This window comes from Opisthocomus hoazin, chromosome 30, assembly GCF_030867145.1.
Source record: "Opisthocomus hoazin isolate bOpiHoa1 chromosome 30, bOpiHoa1.hap1, whole genome shotgun sequence".
Lineage (NCBI taxonomy): Eukaryota > Metazoa > Chordata > Aves > Opisthocomiformes > Opisthocomidae > Opisthocomus > Opisthocomus hoazin.
Window position 1 is genome coordinate 1641170 of NC_134443.1, and position 17868 is coordinate 1659037.

At 67.5% G+C, this 17868-nt stretch overlaps 2 protein-coding genes across 3 annotated transcripts; both read right to left on the reverse strand.

Moving 5' to 3' along the window:
• Positions 1–330: 330 nt before the first annotated feature.
• On the reverse strand, positions 331–2566 carry LOC104336208 (uncharacterized). Its single transcript, XM_075445023.1, has 6 exons — positions 2239–2566; positions 1701–1881; positions 1506–1625; positions 1211–1302; positions 728–812; positions 331–632 (listed from the first exon to the last, which is right to left on the reverse strand). The coding sequence occupies exons 1-6, from the start codon at positions 2564–2566 to the stop codon at positions 338–340; spliced, it is 1101 nt and encodes a 366-aa protein (XP_075301138.1). The 3' UTR covers positions 331–337.
• Positions 2567–6024: 3458 nt separating this feature from the next.
• On the reverse strand, positions 6025–12648 carry LOC142364930 (SLAM family member 8-like). Of its 2 annotated transcripts, XM_075445196.1 has the most exons (7): positions 12103–12639; positions 8999–9340; positions 8136–8429; positions 7885–8004; positions 7694–7785; positions 6968–7092; positions 6025–6860 (listed from the first exon to the last, which is right to left on the reverse strand). In XM_075445196.1, the coding sequence occupies exons 1-6, from the start codon at positions 12278–12280 to the stop codon at positions 6976–6978; spliced, it is 1143 nt and encodes a 380-aa protein (XP_075301311.1). In that variant the 5' UTR covers positions 12281–12639; the 3' UTR covers positions 6025–6860; positions 6968–6975. The 2 variants fall into 2 exon arrangements, with proteins under 2 accessions (XP_075301311.1, XP_075301312.1); XM_075445197.1 differs by lacking the exon at positions 6025–6860 and having other exon boundaries at positions 6974–7092; positions 7705–7785; positions 12103–12648.
• Positions 12649–17868: the final 5220 nt, after the last annotated feature.

Genomic DNA, 17868 nt, shown 5'->3' on the forward strand with positions numbered 1-17868 from the left:
GATCCAGCTGTGCGGGCGGGGTCAGGCTATATGGGGCTCCAGCTGTGCAGGGGTCGTGCTATATGGAGATCCAGCTGTGCGGGGATCCAGCTGTGCAGGATCCGGCCACACAGGATCCAGGCCCACAGGGACGGGGCTGTAGGGGGGGGTCCAGCTCTTGCAGGATCCCATCCCATCCATCCCAGTGCCGGCCCCATCCCTGAGCGTCACCCCATGTGTCCCCCCCCCATCACCCAGAGCCCCCCACCCCACCACAGAGCACCCACATCCCTGTGTACCCTGGGGGGGGGGGGCTTTGACCCCCATAAAGCACCCCACACCTCGCCTTCACCTTCCTTTATTGGACTGAGCAGTGAGCCAAGGGGGGCGGGGGGGGTTGGGCCCCCCCTCCAGCCTGTCCCACCCTTGGCTTTGGGGAAAGGGGACGTGGCAGCCCCCCAGGATGCTGCTGCCCCCAGACACCCTCCCCCCCTCCCCCCGAGTCCTGCTGTGCTCCCCCAGCAGAGCGGGGGGTGACAGAGACCGGGGAGGGGGCAGGAGGGGGGACGCGGGGGGGACACGCCGGCGGCCGGCACTCCACGGCGTCGAGCCCTGCCCGGTGTCCTGAGCGCTCGGTGGTCCCCATCCTGCTCCTGCTCGGGGACAAAGCGGGGTACAGTCAGTGCGGGGACGGAGCTGGCTCGCTCCGGGGGTGGGGGGACGAGGACGGAGCCCCCCCAGTACTCACCGGCGGCGGTGGGCTAGGCGAGGGTCTCGGCATGGCTGCCGGCGGCCGCCTGCACCTGGCTGTAGATGGTGGTGGGGTGGTCTCGCTGCTTGGGGCCGGAAAAGAGGGAGAAGCCCCCCCTGAGGTGCCAGCCCTGCGGCAGGGACCCGCCGGCGGCCCCGGGGACGGGGTGACGTGCCTTCAGCGTCCCCTCCCCGGCCACCCCCGGCGAGGCACGAGGAGCTTGGAGCGGAGCTGGGCAAAGGGTCGGGAGCCGAATTCGGCCCCGGCATCACCAGGCAATGGGGCAGGGGGGGAATTCGGCTGCAGCGTTGCCGGGCAATGGGTCAGGAGCCGAATTCGACCCCGGCATCGCTGCACAACGGATCAGGAGCCAAATTCATCCCTGGCATCACCGTGCAACGGCTCAGGAGCCGAACTGGTCCCCGGCATCACCACGCGATGGGTCAGGAGCCGAATTCGGCCCCGTGCCCCCAGCCTCACCCACTGCTCTGCCTGCGGCGGGGGTCTCCTCTGGATCTCGGCATACGCTGGCTCCGGCGCGGTGTCCTCGCTGGAAAGGGAACCGAGGGCGGCTACGGAGAGAGGAGCAGGCGGGGGTGAGCCGAGGGGTGCCCGGGGAGCCGGGGTGTGGGGAAGGGGGGGCTGGAGCCACCCCGGTCCAGGCAGGGCAGGCAGGGACGGGCAGGGAGACCCACAGCCAAGGACCAAAGCCCCAGGTCCCTCTTTCCCGGCTCCGTTTGCCGCCGGGACGGAGCCTTGACCCGGCAGCGCCCACCTCCCTCCGCCGCTTTCTTCCTCCTCTTCTTCCTCCAGAGCCAGAAGATGCCGAGCAGGGCTCCGGCGCTCAGGGCCAGCAGCACCAGGCACACGTACCACCTCGGCCGGCCGCGCGACGCTGCGGGGACAAGCTGTGGTGGGTGCCAGCACCCCGCTGGCAGTGCCACCGGGGTGCCGGGGGGGTCTTTTTTACCCTGCTGCCAGCACAGGGCGTCGAGGCGGACGGAGACGTTCCGCTCCTGGATGGCATTCCGGGCCACGCACGTGTAGCTGGAGTTGAAGGCGGCGGCGGGCACGGCCAGGCAGAGCGTGTGGCTGTCCCCGCAGAGCTGTCCCCACGGCGTCCCCGGGGAGCTGCCGAGCTGCCAGGAGGGCTCAGCCCCGCTGCCGGCCGGCACCCAGCACCGCAGGGTGACGTTGCATCCCTGGGACGTGCGGGAGAGCACCCGGGGCTGGACCTTTGGCTCCGGCACGGGCTCTGTTTGGGGTGCAAACAAAGCCCGTCACGGGACCGAGCCTTGCCTGGGGACACCCCGAGGACACTCCGGGGATGCCTGGGCTGGGGGGACGGCGAGAGGGCACGGCGAGGGGAAGTGCAGGTGGGGGTGGCTCGTGGTTAGTCATAAACCCAGGAAAATCCCCGTGACAGACGCCGAGCGGCAAAAGCGATTTCTCTTCCCCTTTCCCGGGCGCGGGAGGCGTTGATCACCTCTCCCGTCCCCAGCGCTCACCGTAGACGGCGAGGCTGAAGGCCTGATCCTCCACCAGCGCCGGGTGCAGTTTAATCCGAGCCCCGTAGACCCCGCTGTCGCCCCGCTCCAGGGCCCTGATCCTCAGCGCCGTCTCGTTGAACATCTCCAGCCGATCCTTGAACCGATCCTTGGGGTCCGGGCGCTCGAAGCCCCCGGGGCCAAACTCTGCCACTTGGATGGTGGCCCCGGCGCCGGCTGAGAAGCTCCACTCGATCTCCTTCACCATCTTGTTGGGGGGCAGAGCCGGGGAGAGCAGCACGGACCCCCCCAGGACCCCTTTCAGCTGCCGGGGCTGGGCGGCCACCATGCCTGGCCGGGACCGGGAGAGGCTTGAGGATGGAGACCCCCCCCCAGCAGCCCCCACCCGAGGCACCCGTGGGTGTCTGCCCACCCGTGCCTCAGTCACGAGAGCGTGGCGCCCGCCCGGGGTGATTCATTTTATCCTCCACCCCCCTGCCAGCATCCCTGGCAGCCGGGTACCACGCGCGGGGCTGGGCATCCCCAGCGCTCGCGGTGCCTTCCCAGCGTCGCCCCGGCTCGTCCCAGCGTCACCCCGTGTCACCCCACGCCATGCGGGGGTCACCCTTACGCTGGGGCTTCACGGAGAGGGCGGGGATGCCCTCCCCACCACGCTTGTGCCAAAACGGAGCTCATTTGAGGTTCAACCTGCGGGGAATGTCCCCACGGGTCCCCGGGGGGGGACAGGGACCCTCCCTCGGGGGCTGTGTGGCGGCTCAGCACCCAGCTTTTGGGGTGCAGCCCCTGAGCCGCTCCCGGCAGCCGAGCTTCCCATGCCGGGGGCCGCGGCTCCGCGACGCCGAACGCCGCGAGAAGGCGACGCAGCGTGCCATGGCGTGGGACGGACGGACAGACGGCCGCGTCCCCACACCGCAGGGCCCGTCCTGCGCCCTCGCTCGCAGGCGGCTGGCTTCCGGCGTGCTTCGGGGCCGAGCCGGCGTCTCCCCCCGGCCCCGCTCTCCGCGACGGCTTCGGTTAGCGAAGAGGAAGGCGAGGTGAGGGGAACCGCGCGGCCGGCACGTAGCCGGCGCGGTGGTGTGGGGGGGTTCATCGCCCCATCGTGGGAGCACGGCTGCGGACCCCCCACCACCCGGGAGCGGAGAAAGCGGGGGATTCGTTCGGGTACCACGGCGGCGGGTGCCGGCGCGACGATGCCGCGCTTGGTTCCGCAGCCGGGCGCGGTGATGGGGAGCGGGACCGCGGCACCGCCGTGTCCCGGCCGTCCCTGGGGCACCCACCCCGGGCGGTGGTCAGACACCGGGCAGCACCCGATGCACCCATCGAGCGTTTTCCAGGTGACGGCTGCGAGATGCAAAACTTCCCCCCGGGGGAAGCGGGCATGGAGCGGTGATGCCGCGGCGCAGCCGGAGCAGCCCAGGGCCAAGCCGCCCTTCGGCCTCCCTCTTCCTCCTCGCGGAAACTCACAGGCAAACAGAGAGGGGCGACCACCCCTCCTTGCCTTCCTCCATAACTTCCCAAAATGACTTTTCCCTGTTCCTATGGCGGGTGGGCCCGGCCGAGCGCGCCCGGCAGCAGCCGTGGAGCAGAAGAAGGAGCCAACAGCCCCAGCGTCGCAGCCGTAAACCTCTCTCGGGGGCTGATTTACGTGGGCAATAAAGGGGGGGGGGGGGGGAGTGCTGAGCGTCGCCTCACATCGCTTCCCCCCACTGCCTGCAAGCCAGCAGCCCCCGCTCGCCCCGGCTCGATCCCCGAGGAACCGCCGGTGCCCCGGAGCATCGCTCCCGGCTCCTTCGCCGGGGGAAATCCCTGTTCTCACCCCAAATATTCCACGTATTTTCGAACCCCCCCGGGGCTAGCGTTCATTTCGCAACTGGGACCCGCAGCCGCGCTCCCCAGCTCTCTCCTTCGTTGCTAAGAAATGGGGGTCGCTGATAAACGGGGTCGGGGGGGGGGTCGCCGAGAAGTGGAGGTTGCTGATAAACGGGGATCTCCAGCGCTGGAGCAGCCGTGGTCCCCTCCCAGCGCGGTCCCCTCACGCCTACCTGCCACCACGCAGAGCAGCCAGGGGACGCGGGGACGTGGGCGGCCGGGTGACACCCCCATCGCTCCGATGCCGCCGGCTCGGAGCCTTCAGCTCAGCTTTATGTGCGGGCTCGGAGGGAGTGAACATGCAAATCTCCCCACGGCCAGCAACGCACCTTCCCAGGGGAGTGGCGACGCGAGGACACCCCGGGGACATCGCCGGGCCCCAGCCGGCGTGGGTGGGGGGCCACGGGGCAGCCTCGGGGGGAACCTCACCTCCTGCTGCGCCCGGGGCTTGATGTCCAGCCCTGGGCTGGTCGCTGAAGCCCCCAGGCTGGGTTCTGAAGCCTCCAGGCTGGGTTCTGAAGCCTCCAAACTGGTCCCAGTTGCCCAGCCCCTTGTTTTTCCCCCTGGGAACGAATCGCAGTAAAGGCAGGAGCCGGATGCTGCCCGTTGTTGCTGGCTGTTGGGTAAATAATGGCAGCTGGGCTGGGTGCCGCGGAGCCCAGCGCGCCCGGGACGAGGAGGAGTCCGAGCTGGGGTGGCTGCTGCTCCCGGGGAGGGTCTGCCCGGCTTCGCACCGAGGGCAGAGGGTCCTTGTCGGCTTGGAATGTCCCGGTTGGGTTCCTGGCACCCGGGGTGCTCCCATCCTCAGCACCTGGGATGCTCCTGTCCCCCGCAACCGGGATGTCTGTCCCCAGAGCCCAGGATGTCCCATCTCCTGCAGCTGGGTTGTCCTGGTCCCCATAGCCCAGGATGCCTGGTCCCCAGTGCCTGGGATGTCCTGTTGTCTACAGCCGGGTTGTCCTGGTCCCCAGCGCCCAGGATGTCGGGTCTCCAGTGTCCAGGATGTCCTGTCCCCTGCAGCCAGGTTCTCCTGTCCCTCACAGCTGGGATGTCCCATCCCCAGCACCCAGGATGTTCCATGCCCTGTAGCCAGGTTGTCCTCGTCCCCAGTGCCTGGGATGCCCTGTCCCCTGCAGCCAGGTTGTTCCGTCCCCAGCACCCAGGATGTCCTGTCCCCAGCACCCAGGATGTCCTGTCCACCACAGCCAGGATGTCCTGTCCCCTGCAGCCAGGTTGTCCTGTCCCCCAAAGCTGGGATGTCCCATCCCCACAGCCGGGATGTCCCATTCCCAGCACCCAGGATGTCCTGTCCACCGCAGCCGGGTGGTCCTGGTCCTCAGAACCCAAGATGTCAGGTCCCCAGTGCCCGGGATGTCCTGTCCCCCGCCCCGGGGCTGCGTTTCCCGTTCGGGGCTCGGCTGCTTTCTCCCCACCAGCACCGAAGTCTTCACTGGAGAAGCTTTCGCTGAAGCAGGACGCGCGCAGCAGCTGCAGCGGGAGACACGTGAAAGAGGAGCAGGTCCCTGGGGACAGCCCAGCCCCGTCCCCACAGCGGTCGTCACCCCTCGGGGCTCCCCGGCTGCGATGAGGAGTGAGGCTGCAAGAGCCTCCCGGGTTTTGGGGGGGACGTGGGGGGCCCCAGGCAGCGCAGGGACCACGAGCGGAGGTCACGCCACCGCCGCCACGCTGAAAAGGGAAGCGAGAGGCGGCTGCGTCCCCCGCTCTGCGCACGGGGGGCCGGGCTGGGGTTTCTTGGGGTGCAGCCTCGAACCTGGGTGCTCTGCACGGCCCCGGGATGCTTGGACTGCGACGGGTCCATGTGCGGATGCACAGGGAGGCACAGCCATGCACGTGCACGCACGCACACGCGCACACACGCGTGCCCACGCGTGCCCGCTCCGCCGCCAGCTCTCCCCCTGTGATCTCACCAACATTTATTTGCTCTTTGTACAACGGCGGGGGGGTCCGGCCGAGCGAGGGGCCCCGTGGCAGGGGGTGCTGGACACACAGGCAGGGAGATACCCCCTTCGTCGCGACAGGCTACGCGGGCGACGGCTGGGGGGGGGGGGAAGTGAGGGTCCTTCATGGCAGATCCGCGTGGGCGATGGTCCCTTCTGTGTCCCTCCGTGGCCCCGGAGATGCCGCCCGGGTCTGCTCTGGTGGAGCCGCGTGGGACGGGGTTGGGGGGCCACCCTGTTGTCCCCCCTCCCCGTGTCTGCACGGCGGTGGTGAAGCGGGTGGGCAGGACCACCCGGCGTGGGCATCTCCCCACGGAGGGGCCCTGCGAGACCCCGAGGGGTGCTGCAGGCTGGGGGAGGGGGTGTCAAGCTGCCCCAGGGGGGTCTCATCCTGCACCCGCAGTGCCGTGCTGAAGCGGCACGGCCCAGCCAGCACCGGGATGTGCCCCTGCCCTCCCTGGTGCCCCCAGCCCCAGCCAAGCCGGCAGCGGCGGCACGTGGGAGGTGAACCTTGGGGGTCCCCCCCCCCCCCAATCCCGGAGCATCTGGGGACCGTGGAGGGTCCCCCAGCTTCGCCGCTGCCTCGGTCCGGGATCCCCAAACAGTCTCGGAGGGTTTCAGACAAGGAGGTTGGAGAGAAACCGGAGGTGGTGGGGAAAGCGTCCGTCCGGCTGTCGCCCCGAGATGGTGCCCCCCCATCCCGGAGCCGAAACCGGGGCTGGAGGGTTCGGATTTGGCACAAAACGCACTTTACAGCCCTTCCGGGAAATCCCGATGCTCCGGCTCTGCGGGTGCCTGCGGGAGAGAGGAGCCCTTCAGCCTCCGCTGCGGAGGTTGGGGGGGTCCCCACACGGACCCCCCGCCATGGCTCCGGTCCCCTTTTGGGGGCACCCCCCCCGCACCTGAGGGCCTATGTCACCTCCTCGGCCGTGTCCTCTGGCGCCCGGCCGATCTGCTCGTAGACGGTGCCCACCGGTGCTTTCTGCGGCGGACTCTGCTCCTGGTTATTTTCGGGGTGACCCGGGCCCTGCAGCAGAAATCGGGGAGCTGGGGAGGGGGCTGCTGGCCCCGCTCCCCTCCCCGGGGAGCCCCCACGGGGTGCTCTGCCCGGCACGGAGCCCAACCTGCACCCACGGGTGTCCCCTGGGGCTGGGACCCCGGTGTGGCTGGGACCCTGATGTCGCCAGGACCCCCAGTATGGCTGGGACCCCCAGGGCTGCTGGGTCCCCCAGTATGGCTGGGACTCCCAGTATAGCCATGACCCCCGGTGTTGCTGTGACTCGAGTGTGGCTGGGACATCTGCTGTGGCTGGGACCCCCAGTGTGGCCAGGACCCCCTGCCATGGCCGGGACCCCCAGTGTTGTAGGGACACCGGCATGGCAAGGACTCCCAGTTTGACCAGGACCCCCATTGTGTCTGGGACCCCCAGTGCTGCCGTGACCCCGTGGCATGGCTGGGACCCCCGATGTGGCCAGGACCCCGACGTGGCCATGACCTTGCAATCGCCAGGACCCCCGTGTGCCTGAGCCCCCCGGCATGGCTGTGACCCCAGCGTGGCTGGGACCCCCCAGCATGGCCGGGACCCCCCGGCACAGCCCCCCCGCCCCCCCCCCCCCCAGGGGCCTCACCTGGTCATTACCTTCCGGGGGGCTCCGGCGCACGATCTCGGCGTACTGGGGGTCAGAGGGGCTCTCCTCGGTGGGTGCTGTGGGGGTGGCAGCTGCAGGGGAGTGGGGGGTGAGGGGGGGCTGGGAAACACCCCTCCTCCAGCTCCCCCAAAGCCGTGCCGGCTCTCAGGGCGGGGGGGGGCTTCACTTACCTGGGTCTGCTGCCTTCTCGCTGTTCATCCGCCAGCACCAGAAGGCTCCCCCCAAGCTCACCGCCAGCAGGATGAGCGTCAGGACGATGTACCCCGACTTCGAGAAGGACGTCTGTCCCCCTGGGAAGGCAGAGAGAGGCACTGAGCGGTGCCAACCCCCCCACCAAGGGCTGTGCTGCCCCCCCCCTGCCCCGTGCCAAGCCATCGGGCTGGTGCCGGACCCCCGAGCATCCCCGGGGCGAGGGGCTCACCTCCGCTTTGGCAGATGGCTTGCAGGTCGAAGAGGACGACCTTTCGGTCGGCGGGGTTGCTGACAGTGCAGGCGTAGGTGACGTTGGCGGCGGTGGGTGGCAGGGCCAGCCGTAGGGTGGTCCCGTCCGCGGAGAGCTGGTGCCGGTCGGAGGTCAGGTCCCGGATGACGTTGTCCCTCTTCCAGGTGACGTTGACGGCGCCTTTGCCGGAGCCCTGGCATTGCAGCGTCAGGTTGCACCACTCCAGGGTGCTGGCCAGGAGCTGGCTGCGGGTCCGGGGGCTCGGCACCGACTCTGCGGCCGGGCAGGGGGGGACAGACCAGGGGGCACAGATCAGTTTTCTCCACCCTGCTCATCCCTGCTGTCACACTTGTCCCCAGCTGGGCACGGCACGGCCAATTCGGGGACCCCCGGGGGTGTCAGGATTTGGCTTTGCGCAGAGCTTGAGGGGCTGCAGGTGCTGGGGATGCAAAGGTTGGGGTCTAACCTAATCCTGCTAAACCCCACCATTGCTCCGTGCCTCAGTTTCCCCACCTGGAAAGGGGTTGGTGCTCACACTCGGGGCTTTCTGTTGACACTGGTAAACCCTATCATTGCTCCGTGCCTCAGTTTCCCCACCTGGAAAGGGGTTGGTGCTCACACTCGGGGCTTTCTGTTCACCCTGGTAAACCCTATCATTGCTCCGTGCCTCAGTTTCCCCACCTGGAAAGGGGTTGGTGCTCGCACTCAGGGCTTTCTGTTCACCCTGGTAAACCCTATCATTGCTCTGTGCCTCAGTTTCCCCACCTGGAACATGCTCACCCTCAGGGCTTTCCATTTTTGCCCCCAGCATCTCTGCCAGACCCCAGCGTGCAGCCGCTCACCGTAGACGGCGAGGCTGAAGGCCTGATCCTCCACCAGCGCCGGGTGCAGTTTAATCCGAGCCCCGTAGACCCCGCTGTCGCCCCGCTCCAGGGCCCTGATCCTCAGCGCCGTCTCGTTGAACATCTCCAGCCGATCCTTGAACCGATCCTTGGGGTCCGGGCGCTCGAAGCCCCCGGGGCCGAACTCTGCCACTTGGATGGTGGCCCCGGCGCCGGCTGAGAAGCTCCACTCGATCTCCTTCACCGTCTTGTTGGGGGGCAGAGCCGGGGAGAGCAGCACGGACCCCCCCAGGACGCCGTTCAGCTGCTGTGGCTGCGCCCGGGCTTGGCCGAAGAGGAGCTCTGTGAAGAAGGCAGAAAGTCACGGGGTGTGGGAGGACAAGACGGGGACAGCGGGGACAAGTTGGGGACCGAAGGACCCTGGGGGACGGGTCCCTTTTTGCGGGGATGAAGCGGCGTCGCCCTGCCCTGCCGCGGCCGCCCGGTCTCTGCTCCGCCAGCCGGTGCCTCTCGGGGCTGGGGACAGGGATGTCCCCCCCAGAAGACCCCGTATCCCGCTCTGGCAGGGAGGGAAGGATGCTGGGCTTGGAGACTGGTCGCCGGAAGAAAAAAATTAGGCATCTACTGGTTGGGATGGGGGTGCCCCATCTGAAGGCGGCGGGGGCTGCGGCCGGGCTCTCACCGGAACAACGCTCCAGCAGAGCCTGGGAGGAATTCCCAGGCGGCATCTGCAAACCCTCATCGTCCGCCCGAAAACGCGCCGCGGCCGAGATGCCTGCGAAAGATCGACACGGGTTAAGGCGAGTGGGGTGGGGAGCGGGGACAGCTGCGGGGGTCCCTGCGTGGGGAGGGGGATGTTGGATGCGGGAGGGATGGAGCCAGCTCCGAGACGCGGGACCGGGGCGATTCCCGCAGGGATGGGGTTCGCTGCCCACATCCCGGCCGGCTCCCCCGAGGCGAGGGGCAGGTTTCCAAGCCCCTCCATCTTGAGCCTCCACCGTGGTTGATTATTTTTTTTTTTGGCAGCATCCACCGTTCTCTGCAAAATCACGCCGGGAGCTGCTCGGCACCACCTCCCTCGCTCCTGGCAGCTCTCGCCTACCCACAAGCTGTCTGCTCTGCCGGCCCCGGCCCCCGCAGCCCCCCACGCTCCTCCGCCGCCGGGATAACGGCCTCCCCTTCTCCCTGCCGCGCGCCGGGACCGGGATACGGCGAGGTCGGGGCGAGCGGCTTTGCCCCCATCCTGGGCTGGGGCTGGGTCCCCACCATGGTGACGGGTCCTGCGTCGCCTCCGTGTACCCCCCCGCCGCCTCCCCTCCTCTCCCCCCGCCCGCAGAAGGCAGAAGCAGATGCGCCTGTGTATTAAAGCAGATTAAACACAGAGATCTGAGTGTTTACTCTGTACAAAACCCTCCAGCAGCCCCAAATTACGAGCCGCCTCTTCGCTTCGCTTTCGAAGCAGCGCTCCGCGTCGCTGGAGTTTTTCTTGCTCCGATCCTGCTTATCCCAGGCTCGATTCCCATTCTTCCGGCCGAATCTTCAACCCGACGGGATTTCTGATCTCCCCCGGCCGACCGCGAAGTTCTCGGGGCTCTGTGAAGCTGCCCCGGCCGCGGGAGCCCGTGGCAGCTCGGCTCTTCTCCAAGCGCGCCGGGAGGATGCTGAGCCCGGGGTTGGGGTGGGGGGATCAGTGGGGTGGCAAGGGGGATGCTGAGGGTGCTGAGGGCACCAGGTTTGGGGTCCGGGGTGGGGACAGGAGGGGACAGCCACCACCCCAAGCAGGAGAAGGGAGCTGGGGGGGGCTACTGGGTGGGCTCCTACAGAGAGATCAGGCAGATGCTCTCTCCCCACCCCACCCCTCGCCGCAGCCCGCTGTCCGTTGGCCGTGCCCTGATTTAAAGGCGGTGGGCCCACCACCTTTAAACCAGGGCACGGCACAGACGCCAGCATCCTCCTTGCACCCCCCCCCGGCATTTTCCACCCTCCCGTGGCACATCCACCAGCTTCTTCGACAGAGGGGGGGGTCCCCGCCGGCCGCCCCCCGCACCGTTGTACGAGCAGCTGGAGGAAATGACGGCCGGGGAAAGCCGGCCGGTACCAGGCCTCCGGCGAGCAGCTCGGTTGCCTCGCCTCCCCGGCACCCTCATCCGGTTTACCCCGGGATTCGGGGAAACTCAAAGGCTCCGACCCTGTGGTGGCGGGGGGGGGTCCGGCGAGCAATGAAGACGCCGACGTCAGTGCACCGCGACGCGTCCGGCCACCCGCGTTAGACCCACTTGGGTCTCCATCAGCCCCTAAAAAGCAGAGCTACGGGGTTGATTTTAACCCGGAGTTTATCCACCATGAGCCCAGGTTTTGCTCTTTCTCATCACACCCCCCCCCCCGCCCCAATATCAAATAATTTTGATCAAAGGAAGCAGCTGGAAAACTCCGAAGCACCGTTAACAGCTTCTTTTTCCACCTAGCTGGGTCAGATATTTGTCATCAGCGTGGCAGCGCTGGCACCTTGTGCCACAGCCCGCCGGCTGCCGACAGCCCGACCTGCTCGTGAAGCCAATTAATCGTTAGGAAGATAAACCGCCCCCCCCCCAGCCGCTAATCTGCCCGTACTACGAGACGCTTTCTGTAGGAATCGGAGGTTTTATGGGAATTATTAAACGTCTGGATTAGCACGCTGGGAATTAAGGGGATTCCTTGCTCCCGCTTTACGTAAGGAGCCGCTTCGCAGCCGGATCCAGCACGGGGTTTAAAGGGCTCCGTGGGGCAGCGGCGGCACCGGGCAGAAGCCACCTTTGGGGCGAGGGGACCCTCACCGGCGAGGGATGGAGCCGGGGAGGGGGGGGGTCCGCAGCCGCTGGCTCGCCGCTTCGTTATGAAACCTCTCGTTAAGGCCGGAGCGCGAAGCCGAGCGCTCCGGAAAGCACCGGGGGATTGCGGAGGGGCGGCAGGGCAGCGGCGGGGTGGGCTGCGAGCCACCCGCAGCGGGGCGGGGAGACGGCGGGGTGGCGTGGGCACCCCTGCCCGCAGCCCACGCTGCCGCCAGCCCCCCCGCCACGAGGCTCCCCGGGGCGCGAGGGCTCGGTGGCGGCCGCCCGTGCACTCACCTGGGCCGAGGCCGAGCAGCGCCAGGAGCAGCGAGGGCAGGCGGGCTCTGCTCCTGGCCAATTCCCCCTCCATTTCTCCTCCTCGGCTCTTCGTGCGGCTCAGCGGGCAGAGGCAGCGGCAGGAGAGACGGGGAGGAGCAAAGCCGCCTCTCGCCGCAACCCGTAGGAAGCCGCGCATCGCGGGGCACGGCCAGCTTATTAATTAGCTCGCCATAAATGATGAGGCGGCCGGGGGAAGCGTGCCGGACCAGCACCGCCAAGGATGCTCAGCCAGCATGGCGGGCGCTGCCGGTGACCCCCCACCCTGCGGCAGCCCTCGTCAGCCCGGTTCGGTGCCCGGATTAACGGCGGCGATGCCCGGCACAGCCCTGCCAGGTCCCCGCTGACCCTGGGGACGACCAAGGGCTCGCTGGGATGGGGCTCCGAGAAACGCAAGGCGGCAGGAGCATCCTGGGGCTGGGTGGTGGGAGGACCTGCAGCTCTGCTCCCGAGGGGGTACGGGGGTGCCCGAGCACCCCTGGGTGCAGAAAACAGCACGGGAGGGGACGTCCCCGAGCAGACACGAGGTCTTGGCTGAATCACAGGGGATACACTTGGGGAAAAGATGCCCTTGCAGGGTCCAGGGGTAATGCTGAGGCAGCTGTGGACCTGCCAAACCATCCCCACGGCCTCCCCCCTGTCCTCACACACCTCCCCCCCTCCTTGGGGGGCTGCAGAACAGCCCCCCCGAGCCCTCCCAGCCACGACTTAGATGCCCTGAGCTGCTGCGGGGGCTGTGGCTGGAAGGAAGCGCTTTCCATTAGCAGCACAGAAAGCTTATTTTTTATTTAAAACCTCCAGCAGCTCAAAGTGGAAAATGGGGGGGGGGGGGGGGGGGGGGGGGGGGGAAGCAGCCTCCACAGCAGGGTTGCTCTCCCTGCGGCAGGATGGAACGGTGGGGACAGCGTTCGCTGCTCCTCATCTCCACACAAAATCACAAACCTGCACCCAAGGGCTGATGAATTAACTCCAGCCCGTCTCCTGGGGCAGCTTTAAACGAGGATCCTCAAAGCGCTGGGGAAACTGAGGCCGGCACGGGCAGGGACCTGCGCTGTTCATGACCAGCGAATGCCCCAGAACTGCCCGTCGGGGTCCCCCCGAGGGGAGTGGGCAGCGAGCAGGATGGGCCCCCCGCTCTGCCAGTTCCTCCCACGGCTCTCGAGGGCAGAGGGGAAACGAAAGTGGCCGAGTTGAAATTTCCAGCTAACGGGGAAAACCGGCTGGTCCTCCGAGAGCTGAGGAAGAGGAGAACTATGCGGCTGGATGGCACGAAGGCTGTCCCTCCGCAGACGGGAGCCCACGGCAGGCGCTCGCCGGGGATGACACCGGCTCTTGTGCGAGACAGGTGCTTCCTCCAGCCCTTCCTTCCAAATCCTTGCGCCTGCGAGCCGGCGCCGAGGGGTTTCGTGGGCTGGGACATCCCCAGCGAGGTGAAGCATCGCTGCGCCGGACATCCCCCGCGGTGCCCACGTGGCAGGGAGACGGGTGGCATCTTGCCGGGTGGGCTGAGGGCGTCGGGCGCTGGCTCAGGACTTTGGGAAAGTACAGGCTTGGGGTGGACCTGCTGGAGAGCAGCTCTGCGGAGAGGGACTGTGAGTGCTGGGGGACGACAGGGTGACCATGAGCCAGCAGCGTGCCCTGGGTGCCCAGAAGGCCGATGGGATCCTGGGGTGCATGAGGAGGAGTGTGGGCAGCAGGGCGAGGGAGGTTCTCCTGCCCCTCTGCTCTGCCCTGGGGAGGCCCCATCTGCAGTGCTGGGTCCAGTGCTGGGCTCCCCACTTCAAGAAAGATGAAGAGCTACTGGAGAGAGTCCAGCACAGGGCTACGAGGATGAGGAGGGGACTGGAGCATCTCTCCTACGAGGAGAGGCTGAGGGAGCTGGGCTTGTTCAGCCTGGAGAAGAGAAGGCTGCGAGGGGACCTTAGAAATGCCGATCAGTATCTGCAGGGTGGGTGTCAGGAGGATGGGGCCAGGCTCTTCCCAGTGGTGCCCAGCGACAGGACAAGGGGCAATGGGCACAAACTGGAGTAGAGGAAGCTCCAGCTGAACCCGAGGAAGAACTTCTTCCCTCTGAGGGTGCCCAGAGGGTTGTGGAGTCTCCTTCTCTGGAGATATTCCAACCCCCCTGGCCGCGGTGCTGTGCAGCCTGCGCTGGGTGACCCTGCTTGGGCAGGGGGTTGGGCTGGGGGATCCCCAGAGGGCCCTGCCAGCCCCCCCCATGCTGGGATTCTGTGATTCTGTGAAACACCGAGCAGATCCGCTGCGTCCGTCACTCCCACACCACCGTGCCGGGAAATGCCACCAGCTTGGTCCTCTTTGGGGATGTCAGGGCGTCCGTGGGAGCCAGGGGAAGGAGACGGGATCGGTCCCAAGGTCGTCGCTCCCGTTGGCACGTGCCGCTGCCAGAGCCGCTCCCTGCAGCGGGGCCACGCCGGCCGTGGGAACGGGCTGCGGTTCTTGGCACGCGACGGCGAGGGCTGTCCCCACGGCACGGGGAGCCGGCCCGAAACGGCAGCCACGCAGCGCCAGCGCAAAGCTGAGAGCGTCGGCGAAGGTGGGCACGGAGGTCTGCGCCGTCACCGCGTCCCTCCAACAGCCACGGGGCCACGAAGGGAATTCGGGAAGCTCCAGCGTGGCGGCACAGGCTGCCGGGAACATCAGCGCAGGTCCCGTGGTCCAGAAACCAAGCCCGATGCTGTCCCCTGCGATGGGGAAAGGATCGCGGTGAGGGTTCGCCTGGCTGCTAGAACAGCCCTTTGGGGGCAGGAGGGAGCTCATGGGTGCTTGGAGATAAAGGAGACCCCCCCAAGCCCCTCACCGTCCCCTCCACGCCGCCCTCACCTCTGCTCCAGCACATGCCGGCCGGATCAGCTCATCTCCTTCTGGGCACGCCAGGCCCGGCAGACGAGGCTGGTCTTGGGGGAGCTGGGATGCACCCCAACGTGGAGCACCCCGCTGCAGAGGGGACGCGCCTTGACACCCCCCGGATCCCCCCGAGCTCTCACCCAGGTGACGATGCCGCCGGGTACGTGGCACCGCGGCATGAGGTGGCACCACGCGGGGCTCTGCGAAAGCAGCCGGCTCTGGATTTCGGGGTCCAGCAGCGGCTCTGCGACGGGAAGGGATCACACACAGCGGCGCAAGTGGATCCTCCCCGCTGCCCTCCCGTCCCGGGCGCAACCGAAAGGTTTGGGAGAAGCTGGGAGCTACTGGGACGCGGGAAGCAGCCGCACGCCCCGTGCCGCAGCCGCTGCTGGAGAGGATTAGCTCGAGCCCGGGCACGGCTGCAGCGCGCCGGAGCCGGGAGGTCGGGAAACGGTGCAAGGAGCTGAGCGCCCCAGCTGCCTACGCGCTCAGCGGCCTCGGCTCGGCAGCTGCCATTCGGCAAGCGAGGGGCAGCGTGTGTGCCGTGGCGAGGGCAGCGGGGCCCCGGCGCGTGGCCGATGCCGAGCGGCGCTGAGCCCCGGGCGGGTGGGGGGGCAGGGCCCGCGCTTGCTCGCAGGCAGGAAAACCACATCGTTTTGCTTAGAATTCAGCTCAACGTGACCACAAATCGTCACTTGGCACGGACGGAGGGAGGGGCACACGGGAAGGAATCTGTTCCCGACTCCACTAGCGGAGGGGCGACCGCGCCAGCGTTTGGTGCCGAAACGGGAGAATTTCGGTGATCTCCACCCCACCCTTCGCAGCCGCTCACCAGAGACGGCGAGGCTGAAGGCCTGATCCTCCACCAGCGCCGGGTGCAGTTTAATCCGAGCCCCGTAGACCCCGCTGTCGCCCCGCTCCAGGGCCCTGATCCTCAGCGCCGTCTCGTTGAACATCTCCAGCCGATCCTTGAACCGATCCTTGGGGTCCGGGCGCTCGAAGCCCCCGGGGCCGAACTCTGCCACTTGGATGGTGGCCCCGGCGCCGGCTGAGAAGCTCCACTCGATCTCCTTCACCGTCTTGTTGGGGGGCAGAGCCGCGGAGAGCAGCACGGACCCCCCCAGGATGCTGTTCAGCTGCTGGAGCTGCGCCCAGGCTTGGGGTAATTCCACATCAGAGAATCAAGCTGCAGAGAGAAGTTAAGGGAGACCCCAGGAGCTCGTCGTCCCCTCCCTCACCCCAAGACTGCAGGCACGCGACGATGGTGGACCCCAAAACCACCCACAGTGGGGGATCTGGCTGCCAGACAGCCCGGCGGGTGGTGGGACGCTGCAGCTCACCCGAGCCCTCCGCCCCGGCACCCACCTGCAGTGCCGCCGGCCGCAGCCTCCGAGGCGACCCCGAAAAGGCAAAACGCGGCGCCCGGCCGGCCCCGACCCTCGCCGACTTCTCGGGCAGCAACAAATGAAAGCGCAAAGCCAGGGGTTCCTCTTCCACACCCCGGCATCTGCAAACAGCAACTCCCCACCGCGATTTCACACCTCGCCCATCACCAGCAGCCTCCCACCCTCACCTCCCGCCCCGCAGTCCCCACGGCAGTGGGGTCGCAGAATCCCAGCGGGGGGCGGCTGGAAGGGCCCTCTGTGGGTCACCCAGCCCAACCCCCTGCCCAAGCAGGGTCACCCAGAGCAGGGGGCACAGCACCATGGCCAGGGGGGTTGGAATATCTCCAGAGAAGGAGACTCCACAGCCTCCCTGGGCAGCCTGGGCCAGGGCTCCATCACCCTCAGAGGGAAGAAGTTCTTCCTCAGGTTCAGCTGGAGCTTCCTCTGCTCCAGTTTGTGCCCGTTGCCCCTTGTCCTGTCACTGGACACCACTGGAAAGAGCCTGGCCCCATCCTCCTGACCCCCACCCTGCAGATATTTGTAAGCATTTCTAAGGTCCCCTTGCAGCCTTCTCTTCTCCAGGCCGCTTGTCCCCCGCTGCAGGCAGAAACCACGCTGTTTCATACGGACCTCGCAGATCCCGCAGCGCTGCACCAGCCCAGAGATTTGCCTTCAGCCCCCGCCCCCTGGGGTCACCCCACTCCAGCGCAGGGTCAGGGTCTCACCCCCCACCCCCAGGATTTGCCCCCCACCGCCGCCATCTCACACACGAGGAGGAGGAACCCAGGGCCAATGCCGGCTCCCGTTCCCCTCCAGCACACGCTAACGACCAAAAACCCGACCGTGTAAATCCAGGAGGGGCTCAGCAGGTAACAAAAACTGGGGGTGCCTGTGCCCTCCACACCCAGAGCTCAGCCTGCCAGGGTCGGGGCTGGGTCCTGGCCTTCCCCCTCACCGAGGGGCAGAGGCAGCTGAACTCATGAGAGCTTAGACCTTTTCGCTCCTTAGAAAAAAAAAAAAACAAACAGAGTTGCAACACGTTTAAGTACCAAAGGTCGCTGCAAGTCACTCCGGCACGCACTAAGTGCTCCCCCAGCGAAAGCGTGTCGTGAAATAGGCCACTGCTCCCGAAACAGCTGCCGGAGAGGGCCGAGAACGCGGGGAGGAGAGAAATGCGGTGTTTTATTATTTATCACACGCGATTAGGGAGCGAGATGCCCTCTCACGGAGCGCTCCCTCCCGGGGCCAGCCCAGCAGGAACACTGCCTAGCACTTTGTGAGGAGCATCTTCGCCAGGAGAGCCCCCGCAGCACTCAGCAAACCCCGTCCCATCCCCTCCTGCCTCTGTTTGCGTCGCTCCAGGGCGCGGGCCTGGCTGCGGCGGGCGGCTCTGGGGCTTGGCCGTGCCCTCCGGACCACCACGCTCGGGGACCGGCAGCTCAGGGCTCAGCCAGAGCCTGGGGGTGAGGCTGCAGGT

Coding starts and splice junctions, on each gene's coding strand:
- LOC104336208 (XM_075445023.1), bottom strand. CDS start 2,566: ATGGTGGCCGCCCAGCCCCGGCAGCTGAAAGGGGTCCTGGGGGGGTCC. Junction 1,882..2,238: donor CTTCAGCCTCGCCGTCTACG/GTGAGCGCTGGG, acceptor AGCGGGGCTGAG/CCCTCCTGGCAGCTCGGCAG. Junction 1,303..1,505: donor GAAGAAAGCGGCGGAGGGAG/GTGGGCGCTGCC, acceptor CTCTCTCCGTAG/CCGCCCTCGGTTCCCTTTCC.
- LOC142364930 (XM_075445196.1), bottom strand. CDS start 12,280: ATGCGCGGCTTCCTACGGGTTGCGGCGAGAGGCGGCTTTGCTCCTCCC. Junction 7,786..7,884: donor CGAGAAGGCAGCAGACCCAG/GTAAGTGAAGCC, acceptor ACTCCCCTGCAG/CTGCCACCCCCACAGCACCC. Junction 7,093..7,693: donor CCCCGGAAGGTAATGACCAG/GTGAGGCCCCTG, acceptor TTTCTGCTGCAG/GGCCCGGGTCACCCCGAAAA.